General features: G+C 48.7%; 11 protein-coding genes across 11 annotated transcripts; 5 read left to right on the top strand and 6 right to left on the bottom strand.

Moving 5' to 3' along the window:
• Window positions 1–420: 420 nt before the first annotated feature.
• On the top strand, window positions 421–1,807 carry N7446_005381 (metallophosphoesterase family protein; the record flags this gene model as incomplete). The annotated part of the gene is made up of 4 exons (XM_058514129.1): window positions 421–553; window positions 623–1,080; window positions 1,128–1,408; window positions 1,471–1,807. The coding sequence occupies 4 exons, from the start codon at window positions 421–423 to the stop codon at window positions 1,805–1,807; spliced, it is 1,209 nt and encodes a 402-aa protein (XP_058375458.1).
• A 1,368-nt stretch (window positions 1,808–3,175) lies between these two features.
• On the bottom strand, window positions 3,176–4,294 carry N7446_005380 (PAF acetylhydrolase family protein; the record flags this gene model as incomplete). The annotated part of the gene is made up of 1 exon (XM_058514128.1): window positions 3,176–4,294. The coding sequence occupies one exon, from the start codon at window positions 4,292–4,294 to the stop codon at window positions 3,176–3,178; it is 1,119 nt and encodes a 372-aa protein (XP_058375457.1).
• A 453-nt stretch (window positions 4,295–4,747) lies between these two features.
• Window positions 4,748–6,378, top strand: N7446_005379 (uncharacterized protein; the record flags this gene model as incomplete). The annotated part of the gene is given in 4 exon segments (XM_058514127.1): window positions 4,748–4,855; window positions 4,868–5,431; window positions 5,507–5,796; window positions 5,853–6,378. 4 exon segments carry the CDS (start codon window positions 4,748–4,750, stop codon window positions 6,376–6,378), a joined length of 1,488 nt encoding a protein of 495 aa, XP_058375456.1.
• A 1,336-nt stretch (window positions 6,379–7,714) lies between these two features.
• Window positions 7,715–9,220, bottom strand: N7446_005378 (uncharacterized protein; the record flags this gene model as incomplete). Its single annotated transcript, XM_058514126.1, has 1 exon — window positions 7,715–9,220. One exon carries the CDS (start codon window positions 9,218–9,220, stop codon window positions 7,715–7,717), a length of 1,506 nt encoding a protein of 501 aa, XP_058375455.1.
• Window positions 9,221–10,089: 869 nt separating this feature from the next.
• Window positions 10,090–10,614, bottom strand: N7446_005377 (uncharacterized protein; the record flags this gene model as incomplete). The annotated part of the gene is made up of 2 exons (XM_058514125.1): window positions 10,090–10,409; window positions 10,449–10,614. 2 exons carry the CDS (start codon window positions 10,612–10,614, stop codon window positions 10,090–10,092), a joined length of 486 nt encoding a protein of 161 aa, XP_058375454.1.
• Window positions 10,615–10,658: 44 nt separating this feature from the next.
• On the bottom strand, window positions 10,659–10,974 carry N7446_005376 (major facilitator superfamily domain-containing protein; the record flags this gene model as incomplete). The annotated part of the gene is made up of 2 exons (XM_058514124.1): window positions 10,659–10,912; window positions 10,941–10,974. 2 exons carry the CDS (start codon window positions 10,972–10,974, stop codon window positions 10,659–10,661), a joined length of 288 nt encoding a protein of 95 aa, XP_058375453.1.
• A 2,112-nt stretch (window positions 10,975–13,086) lies between these two features.
• N7446_005375 (ankyrin repeat-containing domain protein) lies at window positions 13,087–14,075 on the top strand (the record flags this gene model as incomplete). Its single annotated transcript, XM_058514123.1, has 2 exons — window positions 13,087–13,207; window positions 13,270–14,075. The coding sequence occupies 2 exons, from the start codon at window positions 13,087–13,089 to the stop codon at window positions 14,073–14,075; spliced, it is 927 nt and encodes a 308-aa protein (XP_058375452.1).
• A 155-nt stretch (window positions 14,076–14,230) lies between these two features.
• N7446_005374 (cytochrome P450) lies at window positions 14,231–15,934 on the bottom strand (the record flags this gene model as incomplete). Its single annotated transcript, XM_058514122.1, has 4 exons — window positions 14,231–14,383; window positions 14,450–14,897; window positions 14,961–15,344; window positions 15,405–15,934. The coding sequence occupies 4 exons, from the start codon at window positions 15,932–15,934 to the stop codon at window positions 14,231–14,233; spliced, it is 1,515 nt and encodes a 504-aa protein (XP_058375451.1).
• Window positions 15,935–16,653: 719 nt separating this feature from the next.
• On the top strand, window positions 16,654–17,787 carry N7446_005373 (SDR family oxidoreductase; the record flags this gene model as incomplete). The annotated part of the gene is made up of 1 exon (XM_058514121.1): window positions 16,654–17,787. The coding sequence occupies one exon, from the start codon at window positions 16,654–16,656 to the stop codon at window positions 17,785–17,787; it is 1,134 nt and encodes a 377-aa protein (XP_058375450.1).
• Window positions 17,788–18,149: 362 nt separating this feature from the next.
• On the bottom strand, window positions 18,150–19,457 carry N7446_005372 (uncharacterized protein; the record flags this gene model as incomplete). The annotated part of the gene is made up of 3 exons (XM_058514120.1): window positions 18,150–18,633; window positions 18,698–18,973; window positions 19,030–19,457. The coding sequence occupies 3 exons, from the start codon at window positions 19,455–19,457 to the stop codon at window positions 18,150–18,152; spliced, it is 1,188 nt and encodes a 395-aa protein (XP_058375449.1).
• Window positions 19,458–19,887: 430 nt separating this feature from the next.
• On the top strand, window positions 19,888–21,075 carry N7446_005371 (S-adenosyl-L-methionine-dependent methyltransferase; the record flags this gene model as incomplete). Its single annotated transcript, XM_058514119.1, has 1 exon — window positions 19,888–21,075. The coding sequence occupies one exon, from the start codon at window positions 19,888–19,890 to the stop codon at window positions 21,073–21,075; it is 1,188 nt and encodes a 395-aa protein (XP_058375448.1).
• Between the last annotated feature and the right edge of the window lie 71 nt (window positions 21,076–21,146).

Raw genomic sequence — 21,146 nt, 5'->3', positions numbered from 1 at the left:
CCATAATCGCATCTCCCTGGGAAGACACTATCGCCCGGGGTAATGGCGACCCCAGCCTCTTCACATCGTAGTGGTAGCCTGCATATTGCCAAATACGAGGGGTCAGGGTAAATGAAACCATCCTTCCATCTATCCATCTATGCTGTAAAATATCTTGTCAAGAAGCAGCAGAGAAACTGTCATGCAAAGGTAAATAGATAATGTCTTGCCGGTCGGGGTACAGTACCCCCCGCCGGCACACAGTTCCACCACTTGTGCCGCAACGTCATAGTCGACCACACAGAGCTCCATGGCGTGGTCGACCATGTATAAAGCCAATCATTATTTGCCTCGAGCAATGTGAATTCAAGAGATCTTGTGATTCAAGACTAAAGTACTATCCTCGCACTTTGGGGTGGTTTGATTCTACATTCTCCCAACATGGTTCCCCGGCCCAACCTGAAAGTGTCAGACCGGACGGGTCTCAAATCACCGCCGCAGGATCGAACACTACGATTCAGAAAAGATGGCACTTTCCATATCGCTGTATTTGAGGACCTTCATTTCGCCGAACGTACGTCTCGATCTTTGCGGCAACGTGATGTGACAGGGATAGAGAACGTACACTCTAACCTTCTCCCAGATAACGACAAGGATGCCAAATCGAAAAAGGTGATGTCATACATTCTTGCCGAAGAAGACATCGACTTTGTAGTTCTCAATGGCGACCTAGTATCAGGCGAAAGGACACTGAAAAGCAACTCCAGCGAATATGTCCTCTCCGTCATTTCGCCGCTTGTCAACGAGGGATATCTTTGGGCGTCGACCTACGGCAACCACGACAGCGAGATCAATCTCGACCCGGAAGAAGACGTATTCAAAACTGAGACGCGGTTCCGCAGCAGCTTGACGCAGAGCAGAGTTTCTGGGCCCAGGGCTGGAATTACAAATTATTATTTACCGGTTTTTTCCCATTCAGCATCGAAAACCAACAAGCCCGCACTTCTCTTGTGGTTCTTTGATTCTAAGGGTGGACATTATCACCAAAAAAATGGGGAGGGCGGTTTATCAGCTAAGAGACCTAATTGGATCGATGGATCAGTACGAAACCCGATCGGTGATTGATTTGATGACTGACTGGATTGAAGGTGGTGGATTGGTTCACCTCGACCAATTCCAAGCTAAAAGCTGAGTTTGGGGTCATCCCATCGCTGGCATTCTATCACATTCCTACCCATGCAATGCTTCATTATCAGCAAGAAGGAAGCGTTCATCCACAACTGAATCCCGGTCACAACTGCGAAAGGGTGAAAGCGCAAGGCACCATAGACTGGAGCTATGGTAGCCAGGATGTGAAATTTATGAAAGCGCTTCTTGAAACTGAGGGGCTGGTCGCAGGATTCAGTGCCCATGATCATCAAAATGATTGGTATGGTTTGAACTCCCAAGAAAGCATATTTGAGGCATTTGGTTGAATTTTAACTATCGAAGGTGCTTCAAATGGGACGAATCGCTCACGGAACACGGATTGACCGGAAATGGTATCAACTTGTGCTTCGGTCGGCACACAGGGTATGGAGGATACGGAAATTTGACCCGCGGTAGCCGCCAAATTTTACTCCATGAATCTAACCTCAGAGATAATATTGAAACATGGGTTAGATTAGAAAATGGGGCTGTTTCAGGCAACGTCACGCTGAACTCGACTTACGGCCAGGATCTTTACCAAACGGTTACTAATGGTGTTGGGAAGCCGAGTGTCCACGTGCAGGGCCATCTGCTCTCCGTGTTCTCGTTATGGGCTTGCTTTTTAGCTCTGTGGCGTTAGGAATTCTAAGATATGATGGCTCTATACCTATGTAGATACATCGACTTTCGAGGAAGCTAAAATTAAACTAGGAGGAGGTCTTGGCCATTTGTCACGCCTTAGACGTCGTTTACTTTACTTAAAAATTGATGCTATATTGACGTGTATCAAAATTTGAGATCGAATAGGAAGAGCTTGACTTTAACATAGGAGCTCTTTGTTAGAGAGGGTGCCGGCACTTAACCAAGGAAGAGCTTCCGTTCAACCACCCATAGATCTCAATCACTATGAGCCCGTTAGCCATAAGCGTGATAATGAAGAGGGGGCGGAGAATAAGGACGAGCTACCTGCTTATAGCTCCAAATCCAAACAACATCAGTAAGACAAAATGGCATCGAAGCTCTACATCGGATTCCCTACCTGACAATCAACTCTGAGAAATACCAATTGACCGGAAAGAGACGCAGGGACGTGCAGAACGACAACGCCGGCCACCATGACTGCCAAATGGATTTAAAATCGACATTTTAAGCATTGACTGACTTGCGCAGTCAATAGTGTATTTTATAGATATCAGCACAGTGGATGTTCCAGTACTGGGTCGAAGGGAGGAACGTATGAGGTGCATCAGACGCAAGGTCTGCTCGACTTTTAATTAGTCAAGTGTTCAACTTGTAGACCGTGGTTGGGGTTTGAGGACGTACTTATAAACTTCTAACGCCGACGGCTACCGAGGTTGGTAGGCGCGACCTAGGCATATTAGTCACGCTAATGCTACTGCATCGTCTTCATTATACGTGCGATAAATTGGCAAAACGGGGCTTTTTAGCATAAAATACCGTCCGAGCAAACTAGAACTCGAGATTAGCTAATTTACCGCGGTCGGGGGCTACTATAGCCCCCAACCGGGTCCTATTGTTATATTGTATTATGAATACTATAGGTTAGTTGCGCTTATACAACGATAGCAAGACCCTTGGATATAAGCAGCAATAAACTGAGCTCTAACTACGTGCTAGTATCGCTTATAAACGATAACTAAAGTAGTTGATAGCTAGTTAAAAAAAGTTGGTGTTCTATTATGAAATAAATTAGTGCGTAATTCGCCAACGAATGTTTTAGGACGTCGTTAAAGGACTCTAGAGCCCATAGACCTTATATTAGTGTAAAGACCCTACTAATTCCTATTTATTCGAGATGAATTCCTTAACTCTGCGCATTCCGATCAGCTAAAATTGGACTCAATGATAGCATACAGTCTGACTACTGCATGGATCATGTAATCTAGTCTTCCCCAATCTGCTTCCATCTTCTCTTCCATCAGTAAATACATGCAGATAGTTTAGACTTTGCCACATATCCTATCCCTTCTCAGAAGTATTGTCTGAGTTACCGCGCAACGACCGATACCTCCGAAAACTGCGAAATGGCCTCTCGAAGCGGACTTGCCGATGTTTGACGAAGTCCAAAACCTAAAAACGCAACGATGGTTCGGTGAACAATCTCAAATGCCTTAAACCCATCTAGAGTCCCAACCATCATTTGCATGGCCGGTATGTTCTGAACAGGCAGAGCCAGGAGTTTCAATAGAAACGGCAAATCGGAGAAAGTGTAATGTTGAGCTTGGGCTAGTTCCAGCTCTAACCTCCAACCCCGCAGATTTGACCAAAACTCTGCCCACGATGGGTCTGTCGTCTGGGTCTTATTTTCATGTCCGAACAGAAGGAATGGACCCTGAAGCCCTTGTTGAACCACTGGTCCAAACATTGACCCGTCCAGGTTCGCTCCCGCAACAATCCGACGGTCCAAATGCATGGCTTCTGCGGTGGCCGCACCCCCGACAGAATGACCGTACATCGCGACTCGCCGAGTTCTCAAACCCGCTGCCCTCATTCCAGGGAGTAAATCTGCTATGCCAGCCTTTGTGCTTAGCTGATCTAGCACGAATGTCACATCTCGCGCTCGGGTGTCGACATCCAGTGAAATCTGCGCGTCACTAATGTTTGCTGCAGTCACGACGCTTCCGTCTGGAAACTCCAGGAACTCGGTATCATAGGGATGATCAAGAGACACCACGATGTACCCTGCGCTGGCCACAGACTGTGCTAAGGCATTGTAAAACAGCCGCGTCGTGCCGAGAGCAGGCGAAAAAATCACCACTGGAAACTGGATGTGATGCTCTCTTGGCGGCTCTGGGCACGCCTGGAAATAAAGGGATTGAAGTGACCCATTGGGAAGTCCGTATGCGCTGTACAGTTCGGAGTAAAACGCGGCTGTTGTGCTGGGCAGGTAATTTATCTTCTCGAGATCGACTTTGCAGTGGGTGGGGGCGAATATCGAAGTCATCACTGCACGCGGTCCATGTTGGGGATCAAAGGGATCGGCTCTGGTATTGTCAATCATGCTTGCCGCGTTGTAAAACACATCATATGGTCCAAGTGGCGTAGGTATCACCACTGCAGAGACAGACAGAGCCACAATGGGCAGCAGACGAAGAGTTTGAAGCATCATAAATCACTAGACGATGCAGTCCAGGATTAAAGTAGGATAAGTATAAAATCTTTAAGTAATGCTGAAGTGGATGATGTGATTTTAACCACAATAGTTGGAGGACCGCCCTGACTTTTATAAACCCAGAATGAAGAGGCGGAGTAGTAGACCAGCCCCCCTGCTAGCAAAACATCCGTAGCAACTTACAAATACGAAATTTGTCTCTTCCGTCAAAGTATATGAGTTTCCTGAAATGGAACTGTTAGAGCGTTAGTTGATCAGATCCAAGTCGGTCACCAAGAACAACCAAGTCATGTGGATCCTTGTCTCGCGATATTACTTCCTAATTGGGTTAGCACCATGTTGCAGCCTGCCGTCAGACCAGGTTTCGCTCAAATATATCTATTTTCATCAGAATGGTCATCGGGGATACTCGCAATTTATTCATTTGTTAGATAATTCATCAAGATCATGTCCTCATCAACAACTTTACAGGGGAGAATGGTCGGTCCACTGGACAAGCGAAGACGGGTGACGCGCTGCCTCGGCTGTGCGAAACGACGCATCAAGGTCTGGGATGTGTAACCCCAGTTTGCTGGGATCAGTGCAGCTAATTCTTGGCAGTGTGAAGGGGGATTTCCATGTGCTCGTTGCATTCGACAAAACACGGTGTGCGTTGCGCAACAGCAATCGGCACATGGTATGACTATGTTTGTCAACCAAACCCAGCAAGATGATTTTGGTGGAAGTCACCGAATTTCTGATCAGAAGGGCATGGCTATTACCATTAGGCACAGCCCCGGGACTCACCAACTTGATTTCATCAGGAGGGATAAGGGTACCCGCTTTCTTGATTATTTTGTCTCTTTCATTCAGCAGAACATGTTCACGATGAGATTCTCATCAATAGTTCCGGACCTGCTTCCTCTAATTTCAACTTCACCAGTCCTGTACAATGCAGTGATAGCGGTTGGTGCTTTGGAGGCGAACCGACATTTCGCTGGACGCACATTACTGGGAGAGGAACCTCCCTATGTGGATTCCATGACCTCTTACCATAAGTCAATGGGTATTTTGCGGTCGTGTCTGGGAAAAAGCAATGTGATGCAAAGAGAGGACGTTCTCTGGGCCACATTTTTCCTCGGGCTGTTTGAGGTATGCTTTCACATCAGAAACGGTATCCATTATCTGATGCATTAGTTCGTGTTTGGCTGACATCAATACACGTAGTTGCTCTCGGACGATTCGGGTGAAGGCTGGGTCAAGCACATGCTCTATGGAACATCAAAAATGCTCCAACTTGCAGGACCAAGCGATTGCATGTCATCGGCCCGAAGGATATTCTACGACCTTTTTCGTATTCTCGAAGCCAGCCGAGCATTACTCTATAATGAGGAAACAATCCTTTCGCAGGAATGCTGGCTTCGACTCCAAAAAACCCTGTCAAACAATGCCTCTCGATGGGAGCCCATGGAAGAGATTATAACCATCATGATTCAGACATCCGCCTTCAGCCTACGGTAAGTCGGTTTTGACAAATGAGCAACTTGTTCTGTTTTAATAATCCGGACGACAGAGCTGCTGCTATAATAAAGATGATTCCTGAAGCAGAGCGGTTCACAGATCCATCAGTTGCTCTGCTTGCGGCTGAAGGACTCAATGCCCAAGACACTATCTGTAACTGGCACACGCAGACGTTGCTGCAGCTGGTCCAGGATGGCCCTAATGAATATTCAAACTTAGCTTTGTTGTATTATCACGCGCTGCTAATCTTTCTCTCTGGCAACTATGACTATTTCCCCTACTGGGACAAGACCCCAGCCCCGGTTTTATCCCCTGCTGAAATTTCTGAACACCTGGTTGCAATCCTGGAACTATCGGGCGAGGTGTTGCGCCACTCCAAGATTCCGGGAGTGATGCTGTTTTTCCCAATAACCGTTGCAGGATCTCGATCCAGGAGGGTTGATCAAAGATCCGAAGTACTGAATCTGCTCGACTCGGTCTTCCGTCAAGGATTTGTGGTCGCAAACAGGATACGGGATGGTTTGCTGGAACGGTGGGCCGAGAGGCATCGGGGAGAGACAATGCATCTGGCCAGATGAGATAATTACTACTCCTCAATAACGCCGCGGAGTAGCTGAGCGGACAGGAAGCCATACTTTTCACACCCTATACTAGTTTGTGTTTCATATTACCTGACAAAAAATTACATAGCCTTAATAAGCGGGCACTACCGCCCAAAGTCGTGCGATTGCAAGTGAAAATAGTGCGTATGGTATAGGCAGAGGGAAACTATGAAACCCTCATAACAAAATGAAATCTCTCAAGAAGGAAGAATAAGCACAATCTATGTTCTTTTATTCTGCCTGATGCTTGGCAATTTTTGATTTATCACGCATGCTGCTCCCCAGCCAGTGCGTTGGGCTGTCTGTGGAGTCCAGAGAGGCGTTCAGAAACAAATATTTACTAACTACACATCCCACGGGAATTTCCGATGTCCATAATGACTATGTTTGGCGCCTCTAGGGCTAACTTATCGTATGGCCATTCTTGAATATATAATCTCACTCCTTCCCCTACATTTTCCCCCTAACAACTTGCATTATCTACTATCAATTCCTACCCACTCACGAAAAAGGGCTCTAGCTCTTCGTAGCTGGGGATATCTGGTCTGGTAACCGAAGTATTTTAAGGGGTGTTCCCAGGTCTAGACTTTGGACCCAAACTCGGTTTTGGAGAAGTCTAACGAGAACCACCTGGGGTCAGGCATCCGACCCACTTTCCTCCCATAGTAAGGCTTCCGCCCTAATTTGGAGTCTGGCGCACTCCAGGCAGCCCCGTGGGATAGAGTTGATAAAAAGGAGAAGCAGCTCGCGTATCTATATTGGGACTATGTAGAACTTCTTGTCAGTGAAAAACTTCTTGTCAGTGGTGTCGTAAGAAGACATTGATCAACATTTTGCTTTCAGGTAGATCGTCTTAGGAAATATCGTCCTTGCTTAGAGACTTCGGAACAAAAGCCTTGTTTTGAGATAGTTGCCTTCGAGAGCATTCTCTTAAGAGGAAATCCGTACCATGAGACCCTACCAGAGAGCAAAGGCCAGACAAGAGGCGGATCTTATCGTATCCCCAGCCCTTTGCCTGAGTGCCTGAGTTGGTGGTTTGTTTGGAAGGGAACGGATGTTCGAACTTGATTGGCAATGATTGGGAAAGTTTAATGCAAAGAGATAACTCACTACGATATGGAAAAAACATGATATATAAATAACCAGACAAAACAACTAATCAGATGAAAGCATTGAAGAAATGTAATCACCCATTCTTCGTGTAACACGTCGGTTGAACGACAGTGTAGTCGCACAACATTGACATAGCCACGTTGCATGTTGAACCAAACAGCAGCTATAAAATGTGGGTATTTCCCTGTGCCTGCGGAATTCACTGTGCAGGTACCGCAACATCCTTGGAAAGCTCATGATCCTCACAGAACTTCTTTGCATGCTGCATGAATGACAGCAGTCGCTGGCGCCGGTAGTAGATGTTAGTCAATTCGATGTGGGCACTTGCCTCAGCATCATTCTGTCCAGTAATGAGAATGAGCATGAAGAATGTCTCAATGATGCTGGGAGGCACGTTTGAAATCAACTGTCCGGTGAGACTCCATTTCATTGCGCTTGAAGCGACAAGGCATCCAATGGTGAGGAAGAAGCCAGCAATAACCATGGAGAGATGGGAGCTGACGGCATCCATCCGGCGGGACACGCGCTGGCTCAGTGACGGGCGCTTGGTGCTGCCAGCTGAAGGGATGGCCATGAACAGTCCAGCGAAGAGCCCCGTGTCTCCCTTCTCCACAATAATAATCTGACTGTTGATGTACTGGTGCACCTTGCCTTGGATGTTGCGGAGGACAAAACTGTCGAACAAACCAACCAGCCCTGCATACGTGCCGATGAGCAGCCACCAATTACTGTTAAAATGAAAGACAGGTCCGACGGCTGCCCAGGCGATCATCACCATAACGAGGAAGACGATGCCGACCAGAGTGCCGATGATGTCGGCGTAGTAAAAGATCACCACCTGCAGGAAATTCTCCTTAGGGGGCAAGATGACTTCCACCTGGTTCGGCAGGTCATCCTCGCTGAGGCGACGAAGCTCCTTCTCGAGAGTCGAATCGAGTCTGAAGATGGCATCTAGGCAGGTGTTGGTATAGTCGGCATAGCATTCCCGCAGGCAGGCCAGGAACGCAAAAACCAACACCATCAGCCCCGATGTCGCGTCGTTGATGTAGAGTTGCCACCGGTTCGACCAGTTGCAACGCGGACCGAAGCCCAGCCAGATGAAGATGCAGACCCAGTAGAGACCGGCGCTGATAATATGTCCGAATGTCTTGGCGAAGACGATGATGCACTGGGCAAAGAGACCCTGGGTGCGCAGTCCATGGTCCAGCGGTTCTAGAGGCTCATCGTGACACTTGTTGGCGACATGACATATCCCTTCCGCCCCCAGCTTCTTCTTGACACTGGCGATCATGCGATGATGACTGTTGCACCGGGACTGGATTTCGATCATGGCTTCACGCTGCTCGGAGTACTCGCGGAGCAGCTGGCGCATGAGGAACGAATCGAACACATAACATAGAATAGCCTGGACATCGGAGATAGCAGCAACCCAGACATCCGAGTTGCCAAAATATATGCCCATCAAGGCCCACGTTAACAGACCAGCGATGATAAACAGAAAGACTGGGGCCGACCCAGCCACCCGGACTGTCACATCGAGCCAGCGGTCCACCAGTCTCGGGCTCGCCTTTATCCTGTACCCAGAAACATCTTCAGTAGTCGTCACGATAACGGTATCAACATTTGCATCCTTCCCACTTGCCACCCGCTGCGTCTCCGCAGCCCCCTCAACCTCGCATCGAAAGATAGGTCTGAAATATTTCATTGTGGTCGACCAAACAACCGCTGTTGGATGTTGGATCCGATACTGTGCAATTGCTCAGGGTTCAGGCTCATTGACCCGCAGGGTAGTTAAGGTGGGCGAGTTGCGTTTGCAGGCTCGCGAGTGGATTGCAGCCCAGCTAACGCGCCTGGGATCGAGGAGACAATGGAGACAAGGGAGTTCATGGAGCGATGATCAGCCATTCAGAGTAAAAGACCAGACACCGTGTGTCGTGGAAGATTGTAGTTAGTGGGTGAGTAAAAAGGAGAAGAAGGGAATAGATGGTAGAGAGAAGGGAAAAAATTATGTTCGATAGGAAGACGCCATTAAATGCCGCATCTGGGCACAAGACCATACTGTAAGAGGAAGAAGACTCTGCTCAGGCACCGCAGCGGCATGATAGGCCGCGCCATTATTTTCTCAGCCACCATCGTCTTTGTCTTGATATTCTTCCTTGTGGGCCTTGTCCTGTTGAGAAGAAATGGTTTTGGCTGCTTAAAAGCCCTCCGAGGTCCTCGTGGGCGTCGACGGTCGCCAAAAGTCACCAATGACGGGCCTAGGCAGCTAAAGTTTGCTTAACAAGGCTTAGCGTGGTAAGGGTCGGGACCTCCGGGTGGTCCGAGCTGCCTGGATTAGCTTTCGACTTGCTGTTGCCTGAAAAAAATACTTAGATGCTATTGGCGTGGAGAAAATAGAGACAATAAATGACCAATGGATGAGTTCCCGTGGAAGCTTGTCTCTTGCTTGGTATTGCACCGGGCATCTCTCCTCTACCTCTCCCCCACTTCCACCCAACCCCATATGAGTGGCATCAACAGGAACACCACACCGGTTACTATAAAGAAAGCTGTCATCGCCTTTACAGCACCAAATTAATGGTTGATGACACTGGCTCCCTCCACGCCCAGGATACAGCGGCACTGGTTGCTGAGCGCCGTTGCGCTCGCTGGTCGGTCGAGGAAGCAGTCAATCCGCACCGCCGAGTTGATATTGAAGATAACAGTCGCCGTGAATGAAACTGGGGCTGTAGGATGAGTGGCGCCGCAAGATTTGGAACAAAATAGTGCCGCAAGTCGTTGAACTCGAAGCTTGGCCCGTATAGAGCCAGGGAAATCATGAGTACCATGCTGAATCGAGGCACTAAACGTAGACGAGCTTGCACATAGGGGAAGTCGCGAGTGTCGAAAACCTTCTGGTCAAGCTAAATGCCTCGTTCCGCCTTGTATTGCACTTCCAAACGCCTGAAGTTTTGGTCCAGGAGCCAACCCGTGCTTAGAGAGCCCAGATGCAGCCAGTGCCATTTGGAAGGAACACAGGCCAATTTCCCACTGTGTTAGAAATGGACGGCCGTATAACAGCATCGTTGTGGTGGAGGAGGTCACCATGGTCCATGTCATCGAGGCCAATTGCACCCTAGGCTAGGAGTGCTACGATATCCTTCTCAAAGATGTAGGCTAAGGGACTGAATGCCTTTTTCAAGGATATCGTTTTGCGAAGTTTCGGGGAATGGTTTTTTTTTTTCACGGTCTTCGGTCCATACCATTGGGGCTCTGGGCGGATAGACAAAGGGTTTGTGGAAACCCGAGAGGGGGATGCTCCCGTTGCCAGCTATGCTGCGCTGTGTCTCCGGCAGAAAGATGATGAGGGCAGCAAGGACGATCATGCCCAAGATAGACAGAAACCCAGAATATGCTTCTATAACCCCATACAGTGTTTAGAGCACCTCCAATGATTGGTCCGATCGCTTCGCCCGTCATGCTATTTGGGGATCATGATACGATACTTCTTGAAAAGCATAAGGGATATTCGATTTTATTACCGCACAGTAGCGTTCGTCCTCATGGAGCCACCACATTCTTGTCTGGCTCGTGGTTACTGGGTAATGCCCTTTTGTAGCAAATTCTTCAAATTGCCAGCTTAGCCTCATGCCGCTCAGGATTTATCTTAGTGGCTTGGCTCTGTTCCAAGATAAAGTAAAGCTGACTCTGTGCCTATAGACCAGGCCCAGACATTTCAAACATTGACTGGTCAGTGCGTATATCGGAGTAGAGCCACTTGTAGTACTTCCTTTGACCTACAAATTGAGTCTCCTGGCGACCAGGATTGCGAGCTAGTTTTATGATCTACGGGTTTATAATATCAAACGTTCGGGGTCGTGGGGGGCCAAATACGCGACTAGGTTACCGAACCCGGTAGCCTTGTCATTCTTATCATTATCCTAATGTTCAACTCAACAAGATTCTACTAGAGCGGACACAATGCCTGAGACATTGCAGAGCAGCGCATTCCACAAAAATTGACATCGATGGCTCGTAGTGCTGGAGGATTGGAAGAGGCGGGGAAATACTTATGGAAGGTAAAAAAAGCCCTGAACAGGAAACTCCGAGGTTGCAGATCATCAACATACTGCCTCGGTTCCGCATTGCCAAGTACTACTAGTCCGACGCACAAGCAATCCCTCAATTGCTGTTAAGCCCATGCAACATATTCAAGCCCTGGAGTTCTGGTGTATTACGTACTCGCGGAGATTAGAGATATAAAGCCGCACCTTCATGGAGGTTTACACCCTGGAGCCCTGGAAGAACATTTGATAAGCTATATGGCTCCATTCATGGTACTAGTATTGCAAGGCTGAACTTGATCTCCGGCCACCCTGCGAAAGGAAAGAGTGCAAATTGGTGTAGCCCGTTTTGAGCTACTCTGTAGTTGATCTGAAAAACTGTATTGGACTTCCTCTTATATGCCAAAGAGACAAACAAAATTTAGCCTGAAGAGCACTTAAGGGATTGTGCTGTGCACATGAGAATGAAGGTTAACTTCAGGTTCTATGCCATTCCACTGGATCCTTGTACGCGATGTGGAAGTTTACGTAAAATGGCACAATTACATATAGGGTGACATCGCATATAAGGCGACCCAATATAGGGTATCATCGCATATAAGACATCCCAATATAGGGCAGCGTCCTCAATACTTGATCTGCGCCAAGACCTGGGCAATCATGCATGTCAGCTCGGCATAGGCAGCTAAAAGCCTCAAGTGCTAGTGCCTCCTTGGCGCACTACTTACCTATTCTGGTCTATTGAGAATCTCAAATTCCCTACATCTTCAAGTCCAAAGAGACGCTGGGCCGTAAGCTGCATATGCTGCGGTGTAACCCGCCAAGGCCTTGGCGGTGGCTCTAGAAATTGTCGTGTAGTGTACCGAGCGGCGGGAACTAACCCCGGGGCCGAGGCCGACCCGTCGGCCCCTCCTGCGGGTGGCCCTGCAGGAGGGCCAGCGCACCCACCCGACCACACCCAAAACCACCACCAGCTTCTCAGTGGAAGAAGTCAATTCGATAGATAGACGTACAAACTAGTACTGTCGCCGTCCAGTTGTATTGGAACGATAGTGTTAATTTACTAGGTCCCCAACTCGACATGTCACATGCATTATCTTCTAACTTACCTCGTTGATGATTTTCATAACTGATCACATGATTGATGTTCAAAGTATGCCTGATCCTTTGCTCTTCAAAGCGAGGCTGTTCCTTTGATTATTTATCAGACAGATCAAATGAACATAAATATGGCCTCAAACCCCTCATTCAACGAATCTTTTGCTTGCTATGATATCACGACTACTGAGATTTAACCTTACTATTCCTGGACGATAAAGTATGTACCAAACCCCCAGCGTATTCAGGAGGTGCCTAGGAAGGATTATTATTGTATCAATTCTAATGCTTGGTATGAGTGATTCTCACCTAACTGACAGGTGTCCTCCCTGTACGAGCAGAATCGTTATATATAGGTCCTTGCAAGCACAAGCGGCCGTATATTTGTGTGATTACACAAGAGCGCTCAGTTTAATTCGTTACTTTCATCATGCTATGCACCTCATGTGGCTTTCCAACATCGACACAAGATTCCGGCTCCCCTGGAGCAAAGGCGGCGGTGGCGGATCGCCGTCGCGAGCAGAATCGTCGGGCACAGCAGCGATTCAGACGTTAGTCAAATGATCCACCATAAAGCATTGATAATGCTGACTTTCCGTTCGCTTGTGAGCAGAAAAACACCGTGAACGAAAAGCCGCCCCAGAGCAAGATCAATCGCATCCGCAAAACCGCGCGTCAAATGCCCTAGACGACATCAGTCCAATAGCGTCCAGCGCATTGACACCAGTCACACCACCCAGTACAATGTGTGCGAGTCGCGGGAAATCCTCGATAGGCCGTTACGAGGAAAGTCGAGGGGATAACGTGATTGATTATGATTTCTTTTTGGATCCCAACGATCGCTGCGAGATGAACCAAGGCGCGCACGACTTTTGGACATCGACCTTGAAAGAGACGTCTCCCTTTGCTGCTACTGCCCTTGTACTCCCTTCGGAGCTGAAAGACTGCCGAGGACATCATACAACAAAGAACCGGGGTGATTCTGTCGATAACAACGAAAGTGGCAGAGTGCCAACAGAACCGACCGTGCTTCATCGAGCAGTGCAGACTGGAAATAGCAAAGTTGTACGCCTTTTACTCGAGCATAACGCAGAGTGCAACTCAAAGGACAACGCTGGTCTGACACCTCTGATGTGTGCGGTAATCGGGGGCCATGAAGAAGTATTAGAAATATTGCTATCACATGGGGCCAATATAGGACATGTTGATAATGCTCATTGGTCGGCCCTTCACTGGGCTGTGTTCCATAATCGTCACAGGATACTGGAACGGCTTTTGAGCTGTTGCGGTGGGGATGCTTCGTTGCTCAACATACGAAACAAGGACAGAGAAACACCGCTATCAGTCGCGGTTGGCGCGGGAAGTGAGGTGGCTGTGAAGCTTCTACTAGAATTTGGGGCCACGGTCAACGTAGAGTGAGTATATTTGTATCTCCACACATAGAAAATTATAACCGTCATCAAAAATATATACATATATTCTTTTGACGACAAGGCTAAAATCGTTTCATTCGTTCTTTAGTCCGTGTTGTGACTAAGGGAATGGACGACGCGAAGTGGCGATTTGAAGCAGACTTATAGGCCTCGCACCTTGACCATGACCTGAAGGCCACTCTGCTTATTGAAAAAGTAGTCATGGGTCGTCCAGCTCTTACTCGAGTCCACTAAAACAAAATCGAATTTTCGAACCAATAGTGGTACCATTTTGTATAACTCGCTAAGAGCAATCTGTGAGGACGTTAGCACTCATACTCTGCCTCGTGATGTAGAAGCCTAGTCTCTGAATAAACTCACATGCTTGCCAATGCAGGTTCTCGTGCCCGCCCCAAACACCAGGTTGTTGCATCTGTCCATGTTGGAATCAGTGCGTTCGAGCCATCTTTCTGGACGGAACGTATTGGCATCCAGGCCGTATACGCCTTCGTCTCGTCCTACGACGGCCGCGTTCATACCGACTTTCCATCCGTGTGGGATATACATTCCTGATAGCTCAATCCCAGTCTGATCGACGACTCGAGGCATAGTGAACCCCACACCAGGATGCAACCGCAATGCCTCTTTGATAGTTGCCTTGAGAAGTGGGAGCTGGACGACTTCGGAATAACTGGGGATATCGGAGAGTTCCCCACTGTCCACGGCTTGGTCAATTTCCTTTCGAAGCTCTTCATATACAAAACGATCCTTTGCAAGGTAATAGAAGACAGCTTGCAGCTCAATCATAGTTGCGTCCGCGCCTGCTGTCCTATCAAATCGAGCGTATCAGCAGATTGTATGTGCGTGCGTAATTTATGCAGTGATCACTTACAGAGCCGCAAAGGCCTCGTTCTTGACATCTTCGATTCCGAAGTCCAATTTGTCCCCTTTGGAATAGACAATGGTGAGCAGGTTATGCAAAAGATCCCTTCTCTCTTGTTTTCCAGGAGGTGAAACAGCGGAGACTCTGTTGTCTACGCTCGTGCGTGCCGTTTCAATTATGTGATTCATTCCTTTGAGCCCTTTGCGTGCGGTAGAGCTGAGCGTGAATAAGCCCATAATCAGTCCCCGGACCAGAGGCGAAGAAGCTGCCGCCGTTGTTAGCACAGGAAGCATTAACTCCAGAGATGCGAGAAAGGCCCCTTGGTCGCCACGATTCTCGATGAAGCCGAGAGAGCGGCCAAAAAAGAGCTCTCCAATAACGTCGTAGGCATACCTAGCAAATGCACTTCATTAATATGTTGCCGCTATAGATTAGAAAGAGAATGAGTCTCACCATAGAAACCAATCCCCGAGATCAATCGCTTGATCGGGAACGGTACGCTCAGTCATACGCTCAACAAACAAGCGACTGCAGTCGTCAATGTAGGACTCCAAGGTCAAGACAGTAGACATACTGTACACGCTGTTCACGATGCGTCGTCGTTCAAAGTGCAGCTTTTCGTCGACGATTGCGAACGCGTTGGGATATTTTGAGAAGGCTCCCGCATCCCAAATATGATAGAAATCAGACTTATTCAGTGGTGAGGTTGTGCTGTATATCTTGCGAATCGCTTCGGGGTCGGCACAAGCAACCTCATCTGGCGCAATGCGGACAAGTGGTCCGTATCTCCTATGCAATTCCCGTTGCACCACGTCCAAGTCTCCTCTTGCGACAGCATATGTGAGCCATAGTCGGGTGACTGACGGCCAGAAGGGCCCAGGAACTTTGCTGAGGGGATGGAAACTCCGGCAGTAGATACACCAAGACACGAGATACCCAAAGGCGGCAACCAAACCAGCACCGAGAATAAAACCAAAACTCATCCTCGTTCTTGTATGATTTTGGTCCTTAGGGATTTGGGTTACAGTATTTCAAACTCTGCTAGGTTCAGCTTCACTATGGCCAATTCACGGGAATGCGAGACAGGTTTAGGTAGTATTCATGAGTGAGTGTTTGTGGCCATAATCTGGAGCGTAATCTGCACCATCACCAGTACTTTGCTTAGTCCTGGGTAGTAAGCCATAATTGTAATCACAAATTCTGCGAATTTTGGTGAAAACTGAGCTCTGTATCTACCAGATTATGCCAGATTACGCCTAGCCTCGAGACGGGGTGTGCTTATAAATCATAATCCATGCAGATCACGGCAACAAACACTCCCTAAACAAACAGCTTATGATCACCGAGACATAATAATAGAACAAAGACAGATCATGCCACTGCGCCAATAGTCGATTGATTGATTAGCACTGCTTACACGCCAAGGGACTGGGGAAAGGGGGTAGGTTTCTGCAGGCTAAGCTTACAGTGGAAATCATGTCAGCGTGATGACAGCCCCCTTGCCTTGTTCTTTCGGTTCGTTAACAAGTGAGCTGCATGGTTTTCCACAGTCTACCTGGTAGAAAGAAGTCCATCCGGGTAGAAAACAGATATGACTAGCCCATTTAGCCATCATCGTGACTATACGCTGTGTGTTATCTGTTGATCGGTATCCACTCAGTAGTGCTCGGTACTGGTTTACACTCGAGTTGCATGTCACGACATGGCAAAAACAGCTTTCATCACAGGTGCCAATGGCATCAGCGGTAGCGCTATTGTTGAGCATCTCTGCAACACAACCACCTCTGACGATTGGGTCTCCATTATCGTCACGTCGAGGAGTCCGTTCAACCCTACCGTCACGGATCCTCGCGTCAAATTCATCGCTATCGACTTCACAGATGATGTTCCTTGCCTAGTAGAAAAGATGCAGGAGGTCTGTGGCCCCGTCAGCCATGCTTATTTCTGTTCCTACCTTCACAAGGACGATTTTGCCGAGTCGTACACCGCCAACAAAACCCTGTTCGAAAACTTCCTAAGTGCCATCGACAAGACAGCCCCCAAATTGGAGAACGTTACGCTGCAGACTGGCGGAAAGTACTACAACCTCCATGTTGAACCCGTGCCGTCCCCGGCGCGGGAAGACGACCCCCGCCGCTATGGTCCATTCGAAAACTTCTATTTTCCCCAAGAAGACAGACTGGCCGAGATGCAGCATGGCAAGGCTTGGACGTGGAATGTCATCCGGCCTGAGGCCATCATCGGTGCAAACTCGCAGCCCTATGGCCTGAACGAGGCCCTGACCATTGCCATGTACTTCTTGATTTGCCGTGAGCTGGGTACTGCCGCCCCAATGCCGACAAACCAGCGATACTGGGAGGGCACTGAGGACGTGTCGTACGCACCTTTGATCGCCGACCTGACTATATTCGTTTCTACCAGGAAGTCGTGCGCCAACGAGGCCTTCAACGTCACCAATGGAGATTATTTTTCCTGGCGCTATATGTGGCCGCGTCTCGCCGCAAATCTCGGCGCCAAAGCCGACTGGCAACAACATTTCAAAAAAGCCGTGCCCAGAGAAGGTGAGTTGCAGCTCGACTGGAGCCTGGCCGAGTGGTATCAGGACAAGCGTAAGGTGTGGGAGGACTTGTGCGATCGTCAGGATTTGCCGGGCGCCAAAGCGACATTTGACCTTGCCGGCTGGGCGGTTGGAGATTTTCTCTATCAGCGGACGTGGAGTGCTACATTGAGCGTGAACAAAGCGCGCCAGTTCGGATGGACAGGTCACATTGATTCCTACCAATCGTTTGTCGATACGTTCGACAAATTTAGACGGCTCGGGTTGATACCAAAGTAATGCATGAAATGCCGTTTGTCAGCTCATAGAAAACTCATTCTCTTCATATATCTGCAAATGCTAGTATTTTGCCCTACCCATCTCACCCATCAGACTTTATAAACTTTTAATCAGGTACGGCAGACTTGACCAATTCTCTCTCATGATAGTGTTAGGAGAGTTGACATCAAAAATATTCACCTCCAGCCCCACCCGCCCTTGCTAACTCCTTTAATTATACACATCGCGGTACAAAAGCAGGAAGGTGGCTGGAAACTTGAACGAACAACGAACGCATCCAATGAAGCAAATAGTGGAATCACTCTGTGGCCACATTCCGTTTCTACAGGTCTGTGATCAGAAGCCAGTGAAACTACGTCTCTCTACTCCCTCTTCAACCTGGCCTCCATAATCGACCAGTCTCTCGGCGTACTCCTTGTCTCTAATACCTCCAACCCGGCCTTCTCCACTAACTCCTTCTGCTCGGCTTCAGACCTCTGCGCACCTCCACACGATGCCAACATACTTAAATCGAACCTCGTGATATTCTTAGTCGGACTAAGCTCAGTTGATAGGGCCTCATGAATCAACAATCTCGATTCGGGACCCATGGCTGCGGCAATTCGTGAGAGGTACTGGGCGGACACGTGGTCGGCATGGTTGTGCAGGACACCACGAAGGTAGTAGACGCGGGCACCTTTGACGGGTTGTGGGTCCTCCATGTCGTGGTCCATGATTTCGACCTCGGGCAGCGAGGCGGTCGTGATCTTGCTAGTGACTTGGGGAAGGTCTTGCAGAATGATGCGACCCCGAGAACGTGGGAAGACGCCGCGGATGCGCATGGCTTGGTGGCCGAGCCCGCCACCGCTGGGTAAGACAAGGTCAGCTTTACTTTTCCTTTTCTTTCTTTCGTCCGAGGAGGAGGCCTTACATGTCGACGAAGAGGATGTCTTCGGCATTGGAGTTGGTGAAGATAGTCTCAAACGGGTAGAAGCTAACGAAATCTTCCTCCTGGGTAGTACGAGGGACTGCCATGTAATCGTTGAAGTATTTGCTTAGCCTTGGGTCCTCTGACATACTCTCCCAGAATGTTTTGGTGGTATTGGACCCGACCTGCCAGGCACAGTTATTTGCATCCGGTAGCACCTTGTAATCATTGGCACGAAGCCAGGCCGAGAGAGCGAAATACGAGGGCATTAAAGCAACTCTGAGTTCATCACGATCAGCAGCCGTATTGTAACTAGCAGAACGTGAGATACTGACTGCGTCATGACGTTTCCTTTTCGGTAGGGCTTTACATAGTCCCTAGTGATTGCGTTCGCTGCATATAGACCCAACGAGACTTGATCGACCATATAATGTGCATCCAACAGCCGCATGATTCGAGCAACCAAGGCTGGATCGGCGTTGAGTTCTCTAGCAATATCGACAGTGCTGAGGGACACAGAGTGCTTGGAGAGAACGTCAAATATACCCATCTCACAAGCCACTCCGACGCCAAACAGCTCGAGCGGCGCCCATGTCTGCGCTTCAGCAAAAGTCATAGGGGTATGGAGCTGATGTACAGCCTTCTCAGCAAGACGCAATGCTCGAATGCGAACATTCTCATCGTCTGATCCAGAAGGAAACAAGGTGGAAACTCGACTACAGAGAGCATCTAATTCCTGAACCCATTCCTCAGCGGTAGACATGGTGATGTGATGGATGAGTTATGACGCTGGCTAGCCAAAAGGCGAAGGGAGCCTCCACATCTTATATGCTCCATGCACAGAACGCCGAACACTCCAAGGAGATATACATGTCCATGAAAGTATTACATTTACATTCACAGATGGCCGGCATGCTGACATGCATCATAAACATGACACCACGTGACCATGACAGGTTGCGGCAGATGGCTTACATAGCTGACTACATCCTTGACGTTGTATGTGATGCTAATGGATTAACAAGGATAACACGGATCGAGAAGGTTAAAGTGCGTTGGCAAACAGCACAAATACATAAAGTCTAATGAGTCCATGTTGTAATCCACACTATTGGAAACCCATCTACTCCCCACTTTGAGAATACTTCCTTGCCATTCTCACTTCGACTACTCTCATTATATTGCTTATCATGATGCTTGATCAGCTCAGTCGTATTCAGGTCCTTGCGGCAGAAATTACCGACTTGAGCAAAACCTTCGAGGGTTCTTCCGAACGGTTCATGGTCGACAGCCTGCCATGTTTGAAGAAATCCGAGGAACTTGTCGCCCTTGTGCAGTCCCCTGCAGAGCACGCCACCTCGCTAATTGTCAAAACCATGGAAACGGCTGTTATCAGGACGCTGTTGTCGTTGAATGTCCTTCAGACCATTCCGACTTCAGGTTCCATTTCCCTCCAAGTCCTTGCGGTGGCCACCGAGACCCAAGCATCCCTTCTCGAGCGTCTCCTGAGAGTAGTGACAAGAACAGGTTTTCTTATACGCGAGGATGGTGCATACCGCCACACGCACACGTCCTTGGCGTACGCTGGCCCGCTTGGGGCGCTTTTCGCGCCCTGTTATGACGAAGGGATTCGGGCCTTGATCAGGCTCCCCGAGTATCTGTCCGTGAAGGGTAAGGAGGAGGCGAAAAGTGCTAGGCACAGTCCTTTTACGTGGAATGAAGGCCAAGAGGGCAAGACTACATTTGAGATTCTTTCCACGATGCCGACAAGAACAGAAGGCATACACAATTTGGCAATGAACGTCCAGCATTTGCGGCCATACACAGGCTTCTTTGACTATGCTAAACTAGTCTCTGAAGATCCTGAAAGACCCGTTTTTGTTGACGTGGGTGGGGGCAATGGACACGTTATCAAGGAGGTCCTGCAAGCATTCCCTGAGATACGGCCTGAACAGTGCGTCTTGGAAGATCGTGCAGAGACCCTTGAGCTAGCCAGGACGACGGGCTTGCTTCCTGCTGGAGTGCAGCTTCTTGAGCACGACTACCTTACTCGTCAGCCAATCTCGAATGCGAAGGCATACCACCTACGCGCAGTAGCTTATAATTTGGGCGACGCCGAACTCGTCCAACTATTGAAGCAGATAGTGCCAGTGATGGGCCAAGATTCAAAAGTTTTGATCGCCGAGAATATCATGTCTGATGACAACGGCACTGCCTTCAGTACAGTGTCAGACATGATCATGTTGTGCATCGGCGGCAAAGAAAGAACGGAGCGAAATTTTCGTGAAGTCCTCGATGAGGCCGGCCTCACAATCGATAGCATTCATCGTGCACCTGGATTGGAGTATGGAATTGTGGAGGCAAGCTTGAAGATGTCATGAGCTCGCAGGAGCAAAAGGCAAGGAGCAAGTTGAATGATGTTCTGCTCTTACCCTCCCATGATATGTGGCGG

Source organism: Penicillium canescens (genome assembly GCF_028828765.1).
Source record: "Penicillium canescens strain IBT 15451 chromosome Unknown utg000003l_segment0_segment0, whole genome shotgun sequence".
In the NCBI taxonomy this organism is placed as follows: domain Eukaryota; kingdom Fungi; phylum Ascomycota; class Eurotiomycetes; order Eurotiales; family Aspergillaceae; genus Penicillium; species Penicillium canescens.
This window is presented reverse-complemented; position numbering and strand designations above follow the sequence as displayed.